The 24,326-nt window shown below is 41.8% G+C and overlaps 1 protein-coding gene across 1 annotated transcript; it reads right to left on the bottom strand.

Annotated features, from left to right (window-relative positions):
• Window positions 1-739: 739 nt before the first annotated feature.
• On the bottom strand, window positions 740-23,479 carry chd4a (chromodomain helicase DNA binding protein 4a). Its single transcript, XM_027002306.2, has 41 exons — window positions 23,259-23,479; window positions 22,590-22,781; window positions 20,280-20,398; window positions 19,831-20,079; window positions 19,548-19,666; window positions 18,506-18,774; window positions 17,787-17,911; window positions 17,421-17,553; window positions 16,708-16,877; window positions 15,329-15,565; window positions 14,880-15,086; window positions 14,505-14,716; window positions 13,849-13,980; window positions 13,630-13,729; window positions 12,926-13,117; window positions 11,626-11,826; window positions 11,113-11,250; window positions 10,748-10,869; window positions 10,451-10,624; window positions 9,978-10,119; window positions 9,716-9,847; window positions 9,512-9,629; window positions 9,225-9,349; window positions 9,033-9,125; window positions 8,803-8,941; window positions 8,483-8,652; window positions 8,177-8,354; window positions 7,452-7,538; window positions 7,276-7,367; window positions 4,426-4,559; window positions 4,171-4,315; window positions 3,875-4,052; window positions 3,345-3,460; window positions 3,032-3,257; window positions 2,693-2,755; window positions 2,455-2,607; window positions 2,269-2,377; window positions 2,017-2,149; window positions 1,715-1,910; window positions 1,279-1,442; window positions 740-1,048 (listed from the first exon to the last, which is right to left on the bottom strand). Exons 2-41 carry the CDS (start codon window positions 22,651-22,653, stop codon window positions 1,034-1,036), a joined length of 5,871 nt encoding a protein of 1,956 aa, XP_026858107.2. The 5' UTR covers window positions 22,654-22,781; window positions 23,259-23,479; the 3' UTR covers window positions 740-1,033.
• Between the last annotated feature and the right edge of the window lie 847 nt (window positions 23,480-24,326).

Genomic DNA, 24,326 nt, shown 5'->3' with positions numbered 1-24,326 from the left:
TGACTGGCCACACTGACACCATGCCAGACACTTGTAAGAAATGTTCTGATGACATTCTGAACACCAATCTTAAATTCAGACATTATTTAACTACTTGTAGCCTATTGTCTTGCATGAGTCTCACCGTCTTCCTTTGGTCCCTCTGACCCACAAGCTATTTTCAGTCACAGGATAACTTCACTGGAAGTATGTAGAATTTGCAGCATTCTTGGTAAACAGATTGTGTGAAAAGCCCAAGAGACCAGCTCTTTATGATCCTGGAAACATTATGCCTAATATAAGCCATCATGCAACATTTGTAGTCACCCAGTTCTCATTTTACCCATTCCAACACTGATGCTAGAAATACATGCCTGACTCTTTACCTCATATACCTCGGTCAATTGACATGACTTGGTTGAATGCAACACTTGTACGAAGGTGACAGTATACCTAATAAACATGTATTATTAGACCATCCTGTACAACTCAAAATGGAATCACAACAAATACACAAATGCTTGGCAATATACATTAGTTTTAACATTGCTTGTCAATGTCTTTTTTTTTTTTTACTTTTTGCTTTGAATGTACATGAACAAAATTAAACAGATTTCTGAGAATATTTAAGGTAAAAATAAATAAAGAGCCAGAGCCCAATTTATGGAGTTCTCAAAGGTGTTTAAACACGCAAAGCTATTTCAATCTATTAGTTTCTTAAGCAGTCTTTAGGCACACACTGACATCTAGGAGAGGTGTGTAAAGAGAGACAGAAGTCTTTATTACTTTTTTTAAATTTTCGGTCCCAAAAACCATAATAACATTATCAATAATATTAATAAAGAAAATACAAAAAAAAAAAAAATTCAAATAAAATAGCTTCAGTTTCCACAACCTCCAGATTTTAGCCTAAAGATTCTTGGCATGTCCATTTGTAGGTAAAGGGTGTGGCTTCAAGCTAAGGCGAGATGTCATCTTGAGGTGTCAGTCAGGAATGTAGAGGTGGGTGGGCGGCGCTTAAGGGGCAGAGTTAAGAGGTGAGGTCTAATCCAGGCTACTGTTGAGATACCTATAGCCATTAAAACAGAAAAATAATAAAATCAAGGAACGTAGTTCAGCACAAGCCCTAACCACACAATGACAGCAGGCTACTGAAAAAGGACAAAACCAGTCACTTCTCCACTCTTCATGTCAGTCACAGATCAGTACAATAAAGTAAGGCATCGATTAGTAAAGCTAACAAGCCTTTTCTAGAAAGAACACACAACTGAATGTAAAAGATCAAAGTAAAATTTGTACCTGCTGGGACTGGGTGTCGGGACCTCTGCTGGCCAAGCGGCTTAGGATATTTCTCTCAGACATCTGCAGCCTCACAGCTACAGGTGGTATCCTGGCAATGGTCGCTGGGAGACGGGTTACATCTGCTTTCATGTCGCTCAGCAGCTCCTCCAGCTGTTTCAGCACTACTCAGAATAAATGCAGAGCACACAGAGGGAATAAGAGCCAACAGGAGCAGTTTACACACAGCCCCTCAATTAAATTCTGATCTGCGTTTCTCTAGATTGGCCAGGCGTGAAAATATAAGATCATTACACTTTGAAAATCAAAAAGCAAACCACAATATATAATTGAAATGGAAAATTAGATAAATGTAATGGTTAAACTGAAACCAAACTTGAAACCAAATAGGAAACAGCAAACTGTTGTGTACTCAGTTTTCCCTGAAGCGACACACCTTTGTGTAGGACAGCATTGGCAGGCTTATTGCCGGACATGGACTCCTTGCTGAGGTGCTGATGGGACTCAGCCAGGCACTCCACTTCACTGAAGCGCGTGTTCAGAGCCATGGAGGGGTGAGAAGGGTCCTCGGTCATATTTAAGTATGCAGCCCTACGCAACTGCTCCTCAATCACCAGAGCCTGCTCCAGCAACTACGGGAGGAGTCCAGGAGAGTGTGGGCTTACAGCTTTTCAAAAAGGGAGGTTTAGTAAAGAACATATCAGGATTCTTTAATGGCTGTAATAACTAGCCCTTTACCTTAAATCTTCGGGCCAGAAACTTATTTTTGATTTCCAGGAAGTTTCCCCGATTCATCTCGCCTTTGAAGGGCTCATTGAGAATGGTGAATTTCACATCATTCTGAATGTCCTGCCAGCGAGCATAACCATGTCTGAGATCAACAGGTTAAAGATACTGCATGAGCATACACAAATATAGTGCAACGAGCGCTTACTATGATGGTGTGTACAGTCATCTCAAGCAAAGAGTAAGAACCAACGCAAAGGATACTGTATGATGCCTGCAAGAAGCCAGTAGTCATGGCGGCGATGCCAAATCTCATTAGTTTTCTTGGTGACCGTAGCTGCTCGCTCCTCATTCTGCCACAGGGAGTGCAATTCTGTGCATGACAAAATATTTAATAAACAAACAGATCAGTGGAAGCACGATGAGAGAATGAGGTCCGCTGCTTCTTACCAGTAAACCCTCCATCTGCAATGTTGAACATGAAGCGGGTCTTTGCTTTCTTCTTCTCCTCTGTGGCCCCCGACCCTCCGTCTTTGGCACTGTCTCCATTTTGCAGTTTGGCTGGTTCCTCCGTCTTACCAGTCTCCTTCTCATCCCTGAGGTCTGAAACCCAGACAAGTAGGGTGTACCAAGGACTTTCAGTGTACTGCAGAAATGCAAAACTAAGTACAAATGAGCAGAGTTCTACCTTTCTTCTCATCCAAAGCAGGGGTGGTGTCCATCTTCTCCGTTTTATTGTCTCTCTTTTCATCTTGCAGAGTACACAAAAAGGAAAACTATGCATTTAGAATTAAATCAAATCTTTCCATTAAACAAAAAATTCAAATACTACATATGCACAATAACTATACATGTGATTTTCCCCTCACCCCAACTTCCACAAATCCTGCCTTTGAGTTATAAAAAATGAGAGGTAGATTAGCTAAAGTTGTGTATAGTCACTACAATCTTTAGCCCTTGACAACTCAACAGTAAATTTCTGAAGAGAGACTAATAATCAGCCAGCAAGCCTGGGGACAGTTATCACCTTTGCTCTCAGACTCTTCACTCTTGATTTCAGATCCTTGAGGCTTTGCCTCTGCAGTCTTGCTTTGTTCCACTGCTTCTCCAGCTTTTTCCTTCTCTTTGTCCTCTTCTCCACTCTCAGCTTTCTCAGTCTCCATGGTAGATTCAGACGCCTTATCCTTCTCTTCTTTTTCCTTGTTTTCAGCAGGGGAGGGCATTTTTTCGTCTTCATCAGGAATGGCGATGACCTATGGGAAAGGCAATGGTTTAGATTTGAGATCAGGAGAGGAGTTTAAAACTCAAAACTAGCATGTCCTCTCCCACTTGACACTCACCTCTGATTCCACTTTTTTATTAGACTCCCTGCTCTCCTGCTCACTCTCACCATCTTTCTTCACTTCTTTTTCTTTTTCAGACTCTCTGCTGCCATCTTCTGACCTAGAGGGATCTTCTGTAGCATGAAGGAATGTTTTTAGTGGCCTACAGTTCTGAAGTGGGCAGTAATCCTGAGACTGGTTAATTTATTACCCAAGACATTACTCATGCAAAATTACTCTCTAAAATTTATTCCAGTTTTAATATCCAATTTCTAGAACTCCCTTAAATGTCTGTACAATATAGTCTCAAAACCAAATGTACTTTTCTCAGTTTATAATTACAAGTTATTAAAGTAATATAATATCGTTTCACATATATATTGCATATTTCCTTTGAGCTTAAATGGTGTTTATTGTTATAGAAATGCTGCTGAGTAAATAATTTGATAAACAGCACTAAACACTTTTTAAAGTACATTTAGATTTTAAAAGTATTTCAGTCCAAGCACATAAGCTCTAGGAAAGGGTGAAAAAGGGTTACACCAAACCTGGAGCAGGCGTGTTGGGCTGTGTGTCAGCTGGTGTGCCCGTGGAAGGAGTTTTCGCCGGAGAGTCCGGGTGTCCAGCAGCAGCAGCAGCAGCTGCTGCTGCTGCCTTTTTGTTTTCCTCCAGCTCCATCATCCAGGGCATGGACCACTGACCATTCACATGCTCAAACTCCTGAACCTGGCCGCAGAGATCACATCGGAGCATGAGCCACATACATTACAAAACAAACTGACCAAAACAATCCCCTATGCCAGACAGCTTAGCAGATATATCCAGTTAATATGATGCCGCTTACCTTCTTGCGGATCAGTGACATCACCCCAATCCGAGTGAGCACATGTTGCCTTGACAGCCCTTCACGTGGCACACCATCAGCAAAGGTTTCAGCACCATCAGCACCAGGCTCACACAAGTGCCTCATAAAAAGTGAGACATATGCCCTAGGACAGAGCGTAAAAGAAGGAATATTTTTACAACAGGGACAACCAAATGAACTAATTATAAATCCTTATGGCACACCATGAACAGATAAACAAAAGCAAGCTCTCACTTAAATTCCTTTTCAGATTTGCCACGCAGGTCTCTGACCAGCCATTGAGTGGTGAAGGCATCTTGTGGTGGCATCCCATAACGCATTACTGCATTTAAGAATGCCTTCCGCTGGCGAGCATTGAAACCCAGCACCTAAAACAAAAATGTCATGTTACAGTTCTTTGTCCTTCTTAAGATTACCTACCTAAATTCTTAAGTAAAAGAATATGAAATAAAATATCCAAATGTTATAAAGACACCTTCAAAAATTCAAGGGAAAAGGCTACAAAATAACGGTACACATTACAAATTTTTAAATATTCAGTAAATATAGTGCATATTATGGGGCATTTCATGAAAGTGACCTCTCCAAGTGCCATTTCTAGCCTCAAACTGGACCTCAAAAAAACAAACCAAACAAAAACACTTTACTGTAGTTCCCAACCCAGTATCACCCACCATTTACTGGTAAAGACTACACTGTGTTTTATTTTGCATATTAATGTAAATATTTAAATTATGCTTGTGGTCATCACAAAAACTATATATTTAGATTTTTAATTGTTTGCAAACGTACAAAACACACAATGAAGAAATCAAAGACAGATGTGTACCGCCTGCACCCTCCATCCAATTGCAGCCTCTGTTTAAAACAACACAGATGTACACTGCTCATTTGGCTACACTGCTCTGTAACTCACCTTCCTCTCTTACTTATTCAACATGGGAATTCTTACTAGAAATGTCTAAGTTCAACCATGAACATCCCCTCAAGACCATCCATGTTCCCAAGAGTCCTATGCTTATGCTTGGCTATTTGCTGATGAAGGATGGATATGAAAGGAAAAAAAAAAAGGCTTGTACCACTTGGAGTTGTGAAAATATATATAATATCAGAAACAGCCCACATTTCAAGTGTAGTTTAAAATATTTGACTGGCAGGAGGAATGGAAAATGTTGGTAATATTCCATACACCTTGCTCAATTTTCACTCTTCTGTTTATGGTCACCTGCACAGGTTTTGTTGCCTTGTATAACACACATGCAACTCCTTCAAGACCATCCACTTTACAATCAGTAGCTTCTTACGCCTTTACCAGGAGATGATTCCCATCTTTCATTGGAAGATCATTCCCTTTTCTTTGAGGGGAGTTTTGCTGCCTAGCATAGATAGTATAGTATGCAGGTTTGATCTAGTGCAGAAGCTGTCCGTGTAACGCTTAGAGCAACTGTCCAGCAGTGAGTGATCCAGTATGACAAAAACAAGTCCTTTTGATATATCCATCATTTCTTTGTCTTCATACAGACATTCCATGTATAGCTACTGGCTGAAACCAGCAAGAACAGTTTGTAGCCCCATTTGGTGAGCTTGACTTTTACATTGTTGTAGTGCACTTCTTGCCTCAGAGGCCAGTATGTACTTATGTACTGACAGTGGTGTTAGTGTTGAAAAGAACATGCTGAGCCATGTTTTCTGCATCATCCCATGTGATGGAAAAGGGTAAAACTCATTAGCAGGGAAAAAAAGAAAAAAAGAAAAAGTGTGTCTATTGGAATGACTTTCCATTTGCTGTAGCCATCTTTGAAAACTTTGTGCTGTCCACAATTAGTTTTGATAGTAGAAATGCTGAAGAACAGTAGCAACTACCGCAGTGGAGTGTAAGTGATGGCTGAGCTGAACTGCAACTCATAAGTTCTACCTTTATTCTCATCTGAAACAGGGGTGGTGTCCATCTTCTCATTTTTATGTCCTCTCCATGTCTTTAGCCAACATTCTTTTGGATTGTAATAGGAGTAACTGGGTTCTTTACAAACAACGGTGAGGTCATGCCACAAATCCTCCTTGTCTTGTCTTGAAACCTGAGCTGGAGCATAGGCTTGCCCTACTACTGTCCTCTGTGGGACAAGAACACCACCTCTGGATTAGGGCCTAGACCCAGTAAGGGGTTAGCGAGCCAGAGGTGGGAGCAGTATGCCTGCACAGAGAGCTTCCTCTCTTCATGCAATTTAGAATCAGTCCTATTTGCATACTCAAAAGCAAAATTATAAAAGCAAACTCTTACAAAAATGTTTCATAATCTTATTATAATACCATCAGAAACAGGAACACAATTAGTTGACAATTAGATGGTTTGTAAAAGGTGCCATCAGTAATTACTTATATTGCCATCAGCCATTATAAGTACATCTATAGATATATCAGACATGGTAACCTATAAATATTAGTGTTAAAAATAAATTTCAACAACGTCTCAAGAACTGGGTCCTCTGTGAGAAAAAGCATCTCTCATTGTAGCCTTCACAGGTATCCAATATGAGCAACTCCAAAGCAAAAACCAACAACACAACTAAACACTTTCCTGTTTTCTGATTATTATTTTTGATGCCATTTGTTTCATCATTGTTGTAAAACACCCCTTGTCTCCTGTGTTGTGCATACTTCATGCATTTTTTGCTTGATATGCACTGTAGGAAATATGTTGGTGTATATTTAATAGTAAGTGGGCCTTTTTTGTTCATTTTAATAATTTTACACTGATGAATTGTGTAGTGAATTACTTTGCATGTACAATTCAAATCTCATCAATCTTAATAGTAAGAGTCAGCCCATTTTCCATATTCATATTGGCCAGAATATGGTTTTATGAAAATAATGAACTCATTGTACGTTTCATAGCTTTCATGAATAGATATTTTGTGACCTTCAGTTTGTGAATATAATGAAAGCTAAAATAAGAGCTTACAAGGATGAAAAATTCATCAGATCCTTCAAGCTGTACATCAGTTATGTATATATTTTGTCTGTCATGCTCTGAGAATTTGAAGATTCATGAAAAAAAAGTAAAAGTTGAAGACCAACTAAGCCCACCTCAATGTTGCCTCCCACTCTGGCCAGCAGGGGGGGCAATGGTTTGTCCTTGTCATTTCTGAGGCCTTTCCTGTTGGGTCTGCGGGAATTTGCTAGATTGGGGAAACAAAATTGTAGATGAATGCAGTCTGAAATACTGTCATTTCCAAATCAATGCCATTGAGGGACCAATATACCTTCTGTGCGCTCGTCAAAGTCCTCATCTCCTTCTTCTGAGGCAACAGAGTAGTCTGACTGACCATCAGACTGGTCATCCTGCCAGTCTGTCAAAGGAAGAAAAGCATAAAATTAACATGGGGAGATGGGGCACACAAAATGGTTGCCATACCGCTGTACCCAATTGAATGAGGGGCTCCTGTGTAGTATTTATCAGATACAAGTATGATTCCTTCCTCCACACTCCTGCTCAAAAACACTACCTCAAACAGCATCTAAACAATGATGACTAAGTCAGTCAGTCAGTCAGTCAGTCAGTCAGTCAGTCATTCAGACTGAATAGAACTAAAGTGAACAAAAAGCACAACACATTTTCAGAATGTTCAAAAGCTGGCGCAAGTGACAATCTGCATGACGTAGCACATGATAATGCTGAAATGCAGTATAAATTTTTTTAACCCCAAACAGACTTTTCCAACCACGCCTCACCCACCCCAATGTCCTGACTAGTTTGTTTTAAACCCTCTGTCATCTACAGACATTTTAATAATGGCTCCATTAAGTTAATCGACTGTTATAGGTCTTGTGCTAAGAATCCCAGTTCAAACTCATCAGTACTTGTGCACAGTTAGCTTTAGAAGTATAACTGCTAACACATAGATCTAGTATGTTTTCTAGTAGTAGATCTAGGAACTCCCATGCAGAAGTGTCGGAGCGTTTGCGTACTGCAGGGTGAGAGCAGTACCTCTGTCCTCCTGAGACCCATCGTTGTAGTTGACCTGTTTGCGGATGCGCTTGCCCTTTCCCAGGTTGCGGGCCAGGTCCTCCTGTTGTTGCTCGTAGTGATGTCTGAGCAGCTTCTCCCAGTAGTCTGGGTCCACGCTCTCCTCCTGCTTAATGATCTCCCTCTGAACCTCCTCTTCCTGGGACAGACCAAAACAAGGGCAGGCCAGACATTATATCCTCAGAACGGTACTGCAAATAGAACTATGACACAAAGGAAGGGCTTTTTTTCTGTGGCGTTTGCTCAGGAAGTCTGACTCACACTCACCTCGTCTTCCTCGTCTTTGACCACATACTGAGCCACTTTGAAGGAACTGAGGTACTCATTCATGCTCTGGAGTTCCGTGTCCTCTGTAGCATCCTGGTTGCGGTCTAGCAGCCGGTCTATGGCCTTGTCATCATAATGAATCACACTGCTGTCCTCCTCCTTGTTCTCCCCTATTGAAACAAGGTGTTGAGAAGTGCAACAATATTTTCCAGATCTGATCAAGAAACAGCTGTAGTTACAGATTCGGAGCAAAACTAGCCCCAAACAGACAATAAAAGTTCTCTAGCCACTGACAAACACACTGGCTGTTCTAGACTCACCCTCTCCTTCATCCTTAAATAGCTCCTCTGTGCCAAATTTGAGGATGTCATCAAGCTCTTGCTTGGACATGGAGCCAGTTTTAGAGCCCAGGCCAGGTCGTACCACCAAGTGTGTCAACATCATTTTCTTCTTGGCCACCTTCAGGGAAGTGAATGGAAAAAAGTCAGTCAGTGGAATATAAAGGTAGAATAAGATGCATATAAAAAGGTCATCTGAAAAAGGAGAGTACCTGAGTAATTCTCTCCTCCACAGATGCTTTGGTAACAAAGCGGTAGATCATCACCTTCTTGTTCTGACCAATCCTGTGTGCTCTGCTGAAGGCCTGTGTGGGGGTTGCGGGACAAGTCAAGCCAACTGCTCACAATACTGATCTGTAAAGATGTGTGCAAAGTAAACTTTGTGGTGGTGTCCAAGGACTTGCCTGGATGTCATTGTGTGGATTCCAGTCTGAGTCATAGATGATGACGGTGTCGGCTGTGGCCAGGTTGATGCCCAGGCCACCAGCTCTGGTAGACAGAAGGAAAACAAACTGCACGGCACCCGGAGCTGGGGAAGAGATGAAAAGAAGTCAGACTACTTTAAAATCAGTGAGAGCCATTTAGTTATTGAGAGAGTCATTCTTTCTAATGACAGTGCACTGCTGGTGTACAGCCACGCCTAAGCTGTAATTAATGGACTGGTTGTTAAGACCAAATAAACAAGACTCACCGTTAAAGCGGTCAATGGCCTCCTGTCTCATTGCGCCAGTGATGCCTCCATCAATACGCTCATACTTGTAGCCCTCGTTCTCCAAAAAGTCCTCCAGCAGGTCCAGCATTTTGGTCATCTGCAACACAAACAGAACGAGCATTTGTGTTTTCCTGCTTGAGCACAGGCTGGTGTGCAGGTGTTCACCTGTGCCCACACTCGTACCTGAGAGAAGATCAGCACACGGTGGCCACCCTCTTTCAGCCTGCGCAGCATCTTCTGGAGCAGCAGCAGTTTCCCAGAAGACTTAGTGAGGGCACTACCATCGTACATCCCATTGGGCATCTTAGGTGCTTCCTGTTTCAAACAACCACTCAGGGATCACTCTACCACCACTTAAGCCAGCCATTTGCGTTTCTTCATATAGTTTTCTAATGACTGCCCAGGGAAGCATGGACACTGTGCAACTCTTGGAGAGAGAGCATACCATAGCAGCAACAGGGAAAAGGTAGGGGTGATTGCAGCATTTTTTCAGGTCCATCACCACGTTAAGCAGGGAGACTTGGTTTCCACCACCTCTGGTGTTCAGGGCCTCAAAGTTGCGGGTCAAGATGAACTTGTAATATTTCCTACAAAGAATAAAGATCGTTTCTGCCTACATATGCAAGTCTTTTCTAAAAAAAAAAAAAAAATACTAAAGATCAGGTTCAGGTACAAAGGAAAAGAAGTCTTGATGTAGTTTACAGAGGCAACAAGGATTTTGCATTAGAATTTCTTCTTAGTCCAGCAGTACAACCAGAACAACTGCTCTAGATGCAGTTCTAAACAAGCACAAGACTTAAGGTAAGCTTCTGGATTGTCTATGGTTACTTCTGCTCTCAAAGGTTAGTCTTGAGCATCCTAAGAAGAGATCCTTCCAGTACCCCCCCTTTTCTCCATTCCACTGCCTTCTTCACTCACTTCTGCATCTGGCTGAGCTCCACTCGGACAATGAGCTCGGTCTTTGAGGGCATGTGCTTGAACACGTCGGCTTTGAGCCTCCTGAGCATGTGTGGCCCCAGCATGTCATGCAACTTCTTAATCTGGTCCTCTTTAGCGATGTCAGCAAACTCCTCCAAGAAGCCCTCCAGGTTACTGGGGGAGACAAGGACCAAGTCCAGTATTAGTTACACTACTGGATGAGTGGATGGATAGGGGAATAAAAAGGGATACTATTCTCTCTGTATTCTCTACAGGCATGCACATAGACACATCTACCTGAATCTCTCAGGGGTGAGGAAGTTGAGTAGGTGGAAGAGTTCCTCCAGATTGTTCTGGAGAGGAGTTCCAGTAAGCAGCAGTTTGTGCTGAAGGGAGTAATTATTCAGTACTCTGAAAAACTGCACAGCATGCACAGAAAAAAAAGTGACAGGATTAGTATAGCAGCTGGCAATCACAACGAGGAAAGCTGTTTCATGGCCACACCTAGAAAACTATTTATCCAAACTACAGAGGTCAGCCAACTGTACTTAAAGATCCATTTCAAACTGGATAAACAGGCAAGTATTTACTGTAAATCTGAACACTCCAGCTCAATAAAAAAAGTTAAATAAATAAATTTGTCTTCATGTCTTTGGACTCACCTTAGACTGGTTGTTTTTGAGTCTATGTGCTTCGTCCACCACCAGACAGGCCCAGTCAATGGAGCCCAGGATGGCCATGTCAATAGTAATTAACTCATAGGAGGTCAACAAAACATGAAACTTCACCGAAGCCTCTTTCTACAAGCAGGACAAAAAACCATTACGTGCAACACCGGAAAATATAAGTGGGTGACAACTGTTAACTCCCCCCCCCCCCACAATTCACCATGATAGAAATGGCAAACTGTATGGGAAATTATGGGTCTACTATGGTTCTAGTATGTCACTTTTGTTTTTGAAATTAAATTTAAATATGGAGAAATGCTTAAAAATTCATGTGATGACCATTTTTGAGAAGTATGAAAAAACTGTTTGCTGTTGCTGCATAAATGGCCCAGGACTTTTGCGTACAGATGTTATCCTCTATGCCTTGTGATGTATTAATCAATAAAACTAATTAAACCAAACCACCTTTTACTCTGCACTGTACACAGTCATTGAGACTGAACTCACCTTCATCCTGGAAGCTTTCTTGCCTCCACGGATGGCATTATCCTCAAAAGAGAATTCATTCTCCCGGATCACAGCTCTGCTGTCCTTGTCACCTACGTAGGTGACTACGTACATATCTGGAGCCCACATCTCAAACTCTCTTTCCCAGTTAATGATGGTTGAGAGGGGGGCACTAACCAGGAATGGACCCTTAGAATGACCCTACAATGGAAGGAAAAACAAAGCATGACAGAAATCAAAGACAAAGTTATTTGAGTAATTGTCACACTTGGATGTTTATTCTGGATATGGGCATTCCATTAAAATTAGTATTTTCTCCCTCATCATTTTCTTCTAAAAAAGGCAGGATCAAAAAATGAGGAGAGGATTCTGAAAGGATTCATGCATTTTGTAAATGGCTCCACAAGACACAAAATAAAGAATATCACAGAGGGAGACAGCACAACTATACAGAGAGAACTGTATTCAATTCCAACAAAAAATATTCTAGTAATTAGATGTTTCTGAGCAACTAGAGGCAACTACTACCCAGACTACATCCACATAAAGCAGAACACTGATGGCTCTCCTATAGAATAAAACCAATGCTTACATTCTGCACCTTAGCCAGTAGGTGGCAGACATGCTGTTCTAAAGCCATATATAGGCAATGATGTCCATCCATGTTGATTAAATCTGCAGTTCATGATTTGCTCTCAATTCAAAATGGCAACCCTGCTCCCTAAAGCATTAGCACCTTTGGGGGCAGGGGGGCAAACACTACACAAACACACAAGGTATACACACGCACCCCCAAAAGACAAGCACCCACCCACACAATAGACAAGCACCTATACCCAAAGACAAGAATACATGTATACGTGTGTGTGTGCTTGCCTTTGTATGTGTGCATGCTTGTCTACACCCACACACACACACAAAGGCAAGCACAGGTGCACATGTAGACAAGTACAGACACATCCATCACACAGACAAGCATGCATGCATGCACCCTCAAAGTACCAACACCAACCCCAAGACAAGCAAACAGCACACCCACTGCCAAGGACAAGCACAGTCACACAGACACACCCACACTCAGACAAGCGTGCGCATGCACACTGCCACACAGACAAATGAGCACACCCCCAACAAGGACAACTGCAACCACACACGCTCAAGACAACCCCACAGTCTTAAACATAGACAAGTGCACATGCGCACACAACCCCACAAAGACAAGCACACACAAAACAAGCAAAAAAAGATGCAAATACTCCCATTCCCCCCCACCCGCCCCAAAATGTGCGCACACACAAACCTCTTTGTACAGTGAGTAGAGGAACACAGCAGTCTGCACAGTCTTCCCCAGGCCCATCTCATCAGCCAGGATGGTGTCTGTGCCCTGAGCCCAGGAGAAGCGCAGCCAGTTCAGGCCTTCCAGCTGGTACGGGTGCAGTGTGCCCCCTGTCGAGTCCAAGTACTCAGGCTGACGCTCAAACTTAATGGTGGGCTGAAAGAGAGGGCCAAAGCCTGACTTTCAGCTTCAAGCTGTTAAAAGTACCCAAAATCCGAGACCTGGACCACTAAAATCCACAAAGCAATCAGACTTTAAAGCTGTGCTGAACTTAATACATTAAGCCTTACATAATATAGGCATTACATAAAACATTATGTATAATGCTAGTTATGTTATGTTTCAGACTGAACTGCTCTACACTTTTAGCAAAACCGAAACTGGGCACACAAACTGTTCCAAGACTGCAAAACAATGTAGCAAAGCTTGTAAAAAGCAGCTCTAATGGAAAACTTTGCCCAAAAAGTGACAGCAGCAAGCAATACATGCCGTGAAACTGTTGCCTTCGTCTGCTATGCTAAAAATATATAATATTTTTATAATATAAATATTACTATAATATAATATTACTATAATACTATAATATTACACTAATTTTCAGCAAAAGTGCTGCTGTGAGCAGAGCCCTCTGGATCTGATGTGCACTAGTACAGCAAGGGCTCTCTCACATCCACAACAGGGTTCTCTGGAGGTCTGTCCAGTCGCTTTATTTTGCCTTTGAGCTTCAGTTTCCTACTTGGTCTCCCATCGTCTCCCATCATTAGCTCCCTAAGAAAGAGATTGACTGTATATGAATATGCAGGTATCCACACACTGCACTGTCTCTGTGTGTGGTGTCAAGCAGGGATCAGGTACTTTGGGATTCCAGGAGTGCACCCATGTCATACCTGTGGTTCCAGTACTGTATTTTATAAGCGTCATATTCTGGGATCTCCATGTCCTCTGACTCCCAGGTAGCCTGATCATATGGCAGGTCTCTCCACTTGATGAGGTAGTGACAGTTGTTTTTCTTATCCACACTGGAAAATGTACATTTTCAGCATTAGACAGACAATCCTTATCCCGATTGACTTACATACATTTGTCAGCATGACAGTATGTGTGCTCCCTGGTAACCCGTGACCTTAGTGCCGTCGGCATCTTGTTCTACCTGCTGTAGCAGGCGAGCTACAACAGCAAGAAAAGCATTAATGCATTTACAGTTTTTAAGTCTCAGTCTGTGTAAAATAATTTAAGGAACATGCACCTGAAGATTTACTCCAGGGCAAACTTATAAAACCAATGATGCCAACTATTCCGGTTACTGAATGCGCTCACAGGGGTCACTGTTCAAGAGCCTTGCATGCTGAATAACATACAAACTTGCATAAAAAGAGCAAGGGTGTTACAACACACACAGCATGTATGAGCTCGACAGTATAGCGTTGTCCTATGCTGTCCACTGCAGATACAGACAGCCTGATGTCATAAAGGGGGTTAGCTATGGAACCCTGCGTACTCTGGTGCTCAACTGCAACTGAAGCAGCCGTGACCTCCGACTGACCTGTGGTTAAGGATGCGGTGGATCATCATCCACTCCATCTTGATGCCAAAACGGTAATACTTCTCCTCCATCTGGGCGTAGATGGGGTCTTTGTTCTTCCTCTTGTCACTCTTGTCGTCGTCCCCATCGCCTCCGAAGTCTATGGGCGGGGGCTCGTCCATGTCGTTCTTGCGCTGGTAGTTTCTAAACATCACCTGGCAGTGCAGTTCCAGCTGAGGAAGAGAAAGAGAGAAAGGAAACTTCACTTCCCAATCGGAGTTAGCCTTACAGCATTTGAACAACCCGACAACTAGAGCGCTACAGCTCGACAGCTTCATTCTTAACTTTTTTGCATTACTTAATTCTCAGAGGTTGTAAGCACACATGTGCACAGACCTGCAGCTCAGACACCCAAGAGCAGTGCCAGTAGGACATATTTTGCCACTTGGCAAAGAATTCCCTCTCAGGCCGGCCTGCCAGCGGGGGAGGATCAGGGGAGTCGGCTGGGAGCTCAGGAGGCCGAGGTACAGGGGGTGGGGGGGTGGGGGGGTCGCCCCAGCGCCATGTCAGGATCTTCTGCACTTTCCCCTTCATAGGAGGGCACTAAGGCAAAGAACAAGGCGGGGGGAAAAACTCCATAACAATGGCCCCAATGAGATACAATTTTTAAATACCAAGATTAAATGTTTTGCATGTCAATCAACAATAAGGTAATAAATAACACTTTAGGTCATTCTAAATCTTCTGAATTTTTGGTGCTGAATAATGTTACAAATATTAACCATTACCAGCACCACACTTGAGTAGATTGGTAACCCTGCTTATCTACTTGAGTTTACACTCACGGTGCAGCGAGGACAGATCCACTCTCCGTTGGGGATCTCGGGCAGGGGCGGGTTGAGGCAGTGGATGTGGTAGGAGGAAGGGCAGGAGTCGCAGCACAGCAGCTCTCCCCCATCCTTGCACACGCGGCAGAACTCCATGTGGTGGTCGTCCTCCTCAGCCTCGCCTCCAGCCATGTCATTCTCCTCCTCTCCATCTGAGCCCTCCTCACGCGCCTCCCACTGAATCCCCTCCTTCTCCTGAAAGAATACATTTTTCAAAAGGCAACCAAACATTTCAACAACTGAAATATAGAGACGTCTGTATGTATTAGGTAAGGATGCATGATATATCCTTTTGTTAATCAATACTGCAATATTGGCCCTCAATACTGACGCCTCAGAAGGGTGCAATATGCAAATGAGGCTTCTCATCACACTTGTGTGAGCATCCAGACCAGTCTCAGACACTGCAGATGAGCACTTCCTGGTTGCTTTGATGAATCACAACATTCACATGATCCAACAAATGTAAATAATTTTGGTAAAAATAATAATAGTAACAATCAACATCTTTAAATCACATCACTCCAAAGGATAAAACACTCATTAATACATTGCAAAACAACTTTCAATGGTGACACGCAGCTACATGTCTCAATATAGTGATTTCTCCATTATCAAATCTACCCAAATATTAGACGATTCCCTTAAGATTGGGTCTAGCATCACTAACAAAATGGCAATAAAACTGACAAGCTTAAGTAGGACAAAGTGTCAAAATCAAAACTAGGTCATTCAAATCAGGCATCCTAAAGCCAAAAAGACTGAATACACAAAGCTTTTATTTAGGTTATGCTGAATAGCTTTGTGTCACATCACCTGGCAACTGAACATCTTAAACTGCTCCATTTGTTAGCCTCAATTTGTCTGATTTAAAAATCAGCAGCAACCCTTGTTAGCTGCTTCTCCTCTGTGGGTTCAGATTAAGGAGTTTCCACACTTGGTGCTTTTCCACCGTCACTAGCTGGGGCAGGCTTTAAATCAGGGGCCTTTTCCACATCTAGCCTACATACAGAACACCCATCCTGAAACAACCCTGTAAACTCGTTGAGCCAGTCAGGTAACAGCAGAGTCAAGACTTTTCAGGGCCAACTTGACAAACAGCAAATTTCAGAAGGCAGCATTATACTTGGCATCAGATGGTTCCAAATTTGGATGGAAAGCTGATGAAATTAGTGATAAATAAAAAGTTCTATTTAAACAGGCTGTTCTTTAAAATGACTTCATTAATGACTTGTTCTCTTTTCTGAACAGTAGTGTTTTTATTTTTTGGACAGTGTAAAAACAGCAAGTGACAGCAGTGATTAAAAAAGGTAAAACATTTTGAGATCACCACGTACACAGTGCGGACAGCTCCAGGTGCCTTCTGGGGCTTTCTCCATGTCAGGGTCCAGGCAGACCATGTGGTAGGCTCTGGGGCAGGTGTCGCATAAAATGATCTCCCCTCCCTGCTGACACACCTCACAGTAGTCTTGGTGGTCAGTCTCGTAGCCATCAGCATCATCATCCACTGAATCAAAGAAAAGGGGGGAGCAGAAGTGAGCTTAAAAGAAAACCTAGAGTCATTAATATGGAGCAGAACTATATTAGGTGTCAGAAAATGACAAATACTACAGTTAGATCTGATCTGTTTAGGGCTACATGGAAGAATAAAACAAAGATTCTGATATGGAGTCCATAAACCAGTACTCCAGTATGTAAAAATAAATAAATAAAAATAATAAACAAAAATAAAAACAAAACAAAACACTGAATTATGCCCAGTTGATGTCTATGGAAGCACTTTTTTGGCCCCATTTGTAACTGTATATCCAAGTATTTGGTAAGAAGCCTCCCAAAAATCATATTAAACAGTTCAGATTGGTGAATGGAAAGTGTTTGAAAGGTTTAAAGCTGAAGTATTATTTTAACATGAGTTATTGAAACCTCTTTTATCCAATTCAAGCTTGTGGGCCTCTTAGTCGCCTGATGGATTTCTTGCCCACACAAAGACTCTTTCCCATACCATCAGCCAACTTGCTGAAGCCATCAAAAGTGGTGAAGATACCCTAACCTTTCTTCTTCTTCTTGGGCTTGGGCTTCTTCTTCGAGCGGCTGCTGCGGCTGTTTGAGCCATCTGACACAGAAACGCTGTTCATGCTGCCATCGTCAAAGTCGCTGTCCACATCCATGTCGTCTTCTTCACTCTAAACAAGTAATTGTGAAAGGGAATGAATAACTACAAACTAGCCATAGGGAAAGACATGAAATTTGAAGTTTTATTTGTTGGGCTTGCAGGGTGTTCATTTGACCCTTTAAAACATTTAGGAATCAGACGAAACTCATCAAAATGAGTGAGGATACGCTTGTCAAAAGAGGTTGTCTTGAGAAATCTGCAATAGCAAAAAAAATAAAGTGATAAAGTGGAAAGCAGACATACGGAGGAGCGCTTTCTCTTGCTGTTGAAGCCTCCTAGTTTGATCTTCAGCGGGGCAACCTTTTTGGTTTTAACCTTCTTCTCCTGAGGTTTGGGGGCAGGCTTGGACTTCTTACGTGCATTAGGACCTTAAAATGAGTTGCCAGAAAATTTCTAAACATCAAACTACACAAGACCACAAAACATGTACAAACACACTCAAAGTTATCCTTAAATGAGTGCCTTAATCTATTGCATGATACATCAGATTTAAGAATTTATTTTGACCAAGCCCTAAAAGGTCAATGAACTTTACTTTTTAAACAAATAGTGCAGCATTTTTAGCCACCCAAGCTCTCAGGGGAGCTCCGTCAGCTTTCTTTCTCATGTGCCTCCGCCCACTCAGGCAGTACCAGAGTGGCATCAGTTATCTAGGGCAGCCATTTTGTGTCCAGATGTATTCATCAGCAGTAAGCTTTCTTTAGGGAAACAGCATAATACCACTAAGCTGCAGTTAAAGGATGCATCACTTAGAGAAGCTGTAGATTAGGGGAGCAAATGGGTGCTCTCAAAAGGAATTCAACAATTCATCACACTGACCCAAACTGTTATTTCAGCCTCTGCAAGCAATTAGTTGTAATTGCAATTCAGAAACCAAACTTGTATTAATAGCACACCTTACAAATGACCATTTCTGGTGAAGCTGCCCTCAAACCTGGAAAAACACGGGAGGCTATGCTCACCCTTGCCCTCTTTGGTCTTAGCCTTGCGGAGTGGAGGGGCAGGAGGGGGCTGGGGCTCGGCTGAAGGGGGCATGGCAGGGATGGCAACTGGGGCCTCAGCCGCCACCATACTCTCCACGGCCGCAGCCACATTAGCTGCTGCCAGGGCTGCGTTGGCCGTGGCGGAGCCGCGCAGCGGGTTGTTGGTGCTGAACTCGCGCCACTTCGCCCCCAGCACCATCATCATCTTGGAGACGGCAATCTTGGGATTTTTGGCAGCGATCAGAGGCCTGGGAGAGATATGAAGATGACGACTGGTGATGTGGGATGATGCATAACTTTTTTTTAAAACATAGATGTTGTTTCCAATTCATCAAGAGAGTATTAAGGGAAGCAACTCTGTCTGATCCTTCGTTAATACAAAATAGAAAGCACATTAACAGCTATGGTGCTTCTAGAGATTGCTTCGTCAAGAACTGATCACAAATACACCAGGCAACCATTGTGACTGCACCACATAAACAAAACAAAAATACACACACACACAAGAATTGAACACAGGCATGAAAAACGTAAATCTCCAACATGAATGACTGCTACAATTACTACTCTTGATTAATTTTAAAAATGACATGTACTTAAACTTGTAAATTGGCTAATATTTAAGAAGAGCATGATAGAAATTTACCTTTAAGAAAATATAATGTAAACATAAATATATTTAAAATACTAGTTTATCATCATAAAACACACACACAGCAATCTCTTGCATATTATGCTTCTGTGGCTACATACATCCTCTTTAATCACCAAGTACATGTCTTGTTTTTAAATTTTAGTTTTTATGTATTGCAAAAAGAAACTGCAATACCAGTTAGATCTTAAAGGAATTCTATGGTAGGCACAACTGCTTGCAAATAAAACATGGCAAAATTTGCAATAAAAAGGTATATAAATAAAAAGTGCTGCATAGTGTTGTAATAATTACTAGACTACTGGTTTACAAGTTGTTTTTAAAGTGTGACTCATTATGAAATTAGTTATTTTTCTCAAGTTTTCATACCTGACAAACTGACTGAAGGCCTTATAGTTGGTGAGAGATCGGTAGTCCTCCTCAGTAAAGACATGGTCAATGTCCTCCATACCCCAGGTATCCAACAACTGGGCGGAGGTCTTGGGCTCCTGGAAAACAATTTCAAAGACATTGCCTTAGCAAATATTGCAACAACACGATTGCTTATTTACACATATTACTCAATTGATGAACCCTGCCTTGAGTAAGTCCCCATAGCTCAGGCAAAACAAGTCATTGCCATTGGTAATGCTCTAAACTGCCTCTCACTCACTGAGCTATCATCGTCATCTTCATCCTCCTCTTCCTCAGGTTCTTTCCTCTTGGAAGCAGCCAAGCTGGAGTTCCTTTCAGCAACACAGCTGTTCCTTTTCTTGTCTCTGGAGGCATTGGCTCTTTTCTTCTTCTTCCTGCCAGGTGTGTAGTCACTGCCCTCACTATCCGAGCGCCCCCCAGCCCCGTCCTCCTCCACCTCATCTATGTCACCTCCATCTATGGGCTCCGGAGAGCTGATTGGGATGTCCTGGAGCACCCAAGTAGGTATTAGAGCAAAGACAAACTGTTGATAGCAGCAGGGGGAAGGGGTTTGTGGAGTGCTACTTTAGAAACCTTTTTTTTTTTAATTCTACAAACTTTCATCACAAATGTACCATTCATTACCAACAAAAGTTTTTTTTTAATCTATTATTTGGCCAGATGTGGCGGATCTACCATCATTCCTACCTCCCTACGAGAGCGCTGTCTCTTGCTGCTTTTACTTTCACGACTGCTCTTCTTGGCCTTCTTTTTCTTCTTCACTTTAGGGACTTCATTTTCTGACAGGTCTTCCTCCAAGTCATCATCTGTAGGATAAACAGATTATACCTGTATGTTCATTCATTCTAAACAAACAAGAGGTTTACACAAACACATTTAGCCAGTCAGTCTACAGTCATAAAGTAGACACACTATGAAACTGACATGTGACTGTTGATCACTGCTCTGGGTGAAAGAGCTTTAACAATGTAGTCTGGCAGACATAGCACAACTTGGATGCCTTCTACAGCATTGAATATGTGGATAAACTGTCACAATCTGGCCGTAAAAGTTTTGAAAAAAAAGTCCGCTATTGCATCAAAATATAGTTGTTCAAAAATGTGACTGTACATTCAAAATAACATGAACATCAAAAGCTATAAGTGAAAAGTGTGATTTTATCATGTGAAGCACACAAACCTCAATATCCATACAAATGGTAGTGTCTGCAAGGTCATGTAAGCCTTTAAATTAACAGTGAGCATATGCAAATAGAGTTGTAGACCATTCCTTTTCAGATAAGCTTTTAGTAGGTCAAATAAGAGACTAGGTACTGGTCATGTGGTTTGTATTATTCCCCCGGTCAAGCTCTCACCTTCTCACTAAATATTTTAGTAGCATACATAAAACCTGAACCTTCATGCAGGAAAGTGATTTGAATAGGATATGATAGCCCATGCAAGTCAGTGCAGTGTTCTGGTGCTTAAATGAATCATACCAATAAACGTGGAGTTCCAACAATATACTAAACAGAAAACGTGGCAGCTGAATAGTGTTAATGTTCATTTGAAAGTAAGTTTTGTTACTTAGTTGAAGTTAGTTATATCAGAAAGTCTTTAAACGTGAAGTACCACCATTTAGACATTACCCATGTCACCTACCACAAAAGAAGAGTTCGAAAGAATAATACATGACCGGAGAAAAAGCTAACGTTACTCCACACAATACAAACGTTCATTTCATAGCTGCATGTCGAGCTTCATGCACTGCGGCTCTTTGCTGGTCTCTGCGCTCACATGCCATCACCGAGTTACCTAACTAAACGTCCTTTGTCAAGTTAAAATGTACATCATAAACGACTGATTTAATTCACTATACTGAAATTTAAAACACAAAAGAAACCCACAACAATTCAGTATTAAACCAGGCATATCCAAAACTCATGCTATAACCAAACCTAATAAATTGCAACAAGTTGTAGGCTTACATTATAAATTGGGAGTGTAGTTCTTAATGAAATAACCGTTGAAGCGATGACCCCGGCAGCAAGTAAAATAAACAGGCTCACAATCTCGCAGATTTGACGCTTAATTAACTAGGTTAGCTAACCGCTAACCTAGCTAGCCTAACCTAGCCTGGCACCCTATATTAAACGACATGAGGGGAAACCCCCTTTCGTTTTCTCTCATTAACGTACTTAAATCAATCATTCTCCTCTCAATAATCTTGTGATACAGACAGACAAGACAAAGCCACGAACGTCTTTATCATTTTCTCCGCCAGACACACACAAACCCGTACATTATCTGAGGTAGCCACTTAGGTTAAGTGTTGAGATGGTGCATCAGCGAAAAGCGTGTGGATTCGTCGTGCTAAACAAACGTCATCAGCTAGCCGGCTAACCTCGAGCTCACCCGCACGCGAAGATACCGGTAGGCCGCGAGACAGTGATGCCGGGAAAAGTACCCACACATTATAGGTACCACAAGGCAAAAAAGTTGACAAGTAGACATATTTACAGTTCTGTAACGCAATAATTGACAATTTTACTGCATTTACTAAGTTTTATGGGCAAGTCTCGGGTTTTGGACAGTCTGTTTGCTGGCTAAATAAGCTAAGATAGCCGTTAGCTAACTACCTAGCTAATAGAGGTTGGCACAATACCAGCAAAGGTTGAGTTGGTTGGTAGTTGATTTCAGTGCATGGCGAGAACCCCTAGATAAAAAACTTAAAACGTAAACTATGTTTTAAACGAAAATTAGTGGTTAGTAAACTAGCCAGGAAAGTTGATTGAAGTAGATAGATTTTGCCCAGTTTAACTCAAAAGTGGCTGTGGCTTTCCAGTTTTCAGTGGATAAAGTTTTTTTTATATATATATATAGTTAAACCATTTCAAAAAGCTAGCACATATCTGGAAAAAAAACTGCGGAAGCAAAAGTCGTTCGATGCGCGCTGGGAAACTGTGTTAAAAACAATTTAAACAGCTAGCTAGCTAACCTAGGCATCCCAGCTACATACCTTGCATCATGGACCGGTCTTCTGTTGGTCCAAAATCATCTCTATCGTCATCACTTCCAGACATAATATTTCTGTATTTTCACCGTTTGGTTAGGCAGAAATAGACCGTTCTTTTATTCCTTTCACCCAATCTTGTGTCTTCCCGAAGCAAGGCGGGAGGAGGGAGAGCCGGTTCGAAGAGGTGGAAATTAGCTTAAAGAACAGTAAGAAAACGGAAGTTAGTGGCTATTGATAGTCAGTGTATGTCACCTAATTTAAAATAATCCCCATTCCTCATTTTTTAGATTCGAGTTTTCTTTTTAGCTAAACATATACACACATTGGTAACTTAAAAAGGAATGTACAACGGCAGCTACAAGTTAGACCAAAACAGACACCTATACGAATGGTCCACAACATAACCCACGTTAGCTAACCATCAAACTAGCTACAGAGCTAGCTCTTTTACCAACGAGAAAGCTATGAAGGCTAACAAGTGTGGCTGTTAGCAGTGCCGGCCAATTTCGGAGGCACGGTGGAATCATTGTGTTATGTTAGCTGCATGCTCTGTGTGCGAAGAAAAACACACAGAACTTCGCTTTTGTTTAGTATTCGCTCGATTTACAAATGTACACCAGGTGATATCCCTCGAGAAACATAAATAGACAATGTAACGTTTAGTATACTCACATAACTTATATGCCCGTTGCTTGAAAAAGAGCAAAATTGTGAAGCAGCCTACAAGTATGTAGTTTCCACCCCTGATTATATCCTATTTGAGCAGCAGTTACATGTAGGTTAAATATTACGTCTTTGTTAATTAACCAGCTAAAGCAATATAATTTCCTCCGGTGTGGGATAACGTACGACGTCGCCGTCTCTCCCTCTCCCACTAACACCCCTTGCATACACACAAAGAGATCAGGGGGCAGACATCCCATAATAACCCCCCCCCACATACACTTACCCCTCCCCCACTCTGCATAGTTACCTTGCAACATACAGACCATAATATTTCCCCCCCCCACGCACTCTCTTCCCCATTCCACCATGCCCCTTAGCAACCGTTACTATGGAGACATTTACCCCTCCCACCCGCGTCAACATCCCATAATAATAACTGAGCGTAGTCACTGACATCCCACAATAAGCATAACTCCAAAAAGAGCAAGCAGGAGAAAGAAAATACACGTCACATGGCAACTCCACGCCACATGACTACATCCTTTCAGTCCCGCTCAAACCTACTGTACTTGTATGTATGCCCAATGTATAGGATCACATGTAGGCCTATCTCTGATTCTGTGCATGTAGCATTTGATCTTATTAATTAAAGAGACATACAGGAAATCATATAAATAGCATATACATGTTATCACATGGAGGGCACATACCAGTTTCTCTAAAATATAAAATGCATGAATTTAAATCCAGAACTTCAAAAAGTTCCTATAGGCTTAACTATAAAACAAAAGCTTGCAGTGCATGTGTTTTTAACAACTTGATGTTCATAAACATTAAGAGAACAATGGAAGAAGAGACAGAAATAATGCATGGATGCAGAAGTTGAGCAGGAATCCTCTTTGAGGTCAAGGTACTATTCAGAGCAGATCTTGTCCCTTTCGAAGCTCATCCTACTAGTATATCTGTATGAGGGCCTCCAACTCCACTGAACAGTTAATTGTAAATCTAGTTTATGCAAATAAGATACTAGTGCCTCAATGTTACTTAGATAACTCACATAAGTCTTCTAAGTAA

This window comes from Electrophorus electricus, chromosome 8 (assembly GCF_013358815.1).
Source record: "Electrophorus electricus isolate fEleEle1 chromosome 8, fEleEle1.pri, whole genome shotgun sequence".
Classification (NCBI taxonomy): domain Eukaryota; kingdom Metazoa; phylum Chordata; class Actinopteri; order Gymnotiformes; family Gymnotidae; genus Electrophorus; species Electrophorus electricus.
The sequence above is the reverse complement of the archived record's forward strand: the minus strand, read 5'-3'. Positions and strand labels throughout refer to the sequence as shown.

What these genes read in the sequence shown, in the direction of transcription:
- chd4a (XM_027002306.2), bottom strand. Translation starts at nt 22,653, where the DNA reads ATGTCTGGAAGTGATGACGATAGAGATGATTTTGGACCAACAGAAGAC. An exon ending in TTTTCCCTGTTGCTGCTATG is followed by an intron (nt 9,848 to 9,977) that starts GTATGCTCTCTC and finishes TGTTTGAAACAG; the next exon opens with GAAGCACCTAAGATGCCCAA. An exon ending in TTCTGGCCCGAAGATTTAAG is followed by an intron (nt 1,911 to 2,016) that starts GTAAAGGGCTAG and finishes CTCCTCCCGTAG; the next exon opens with TTGCTGGAGCAGGCTCTGGT.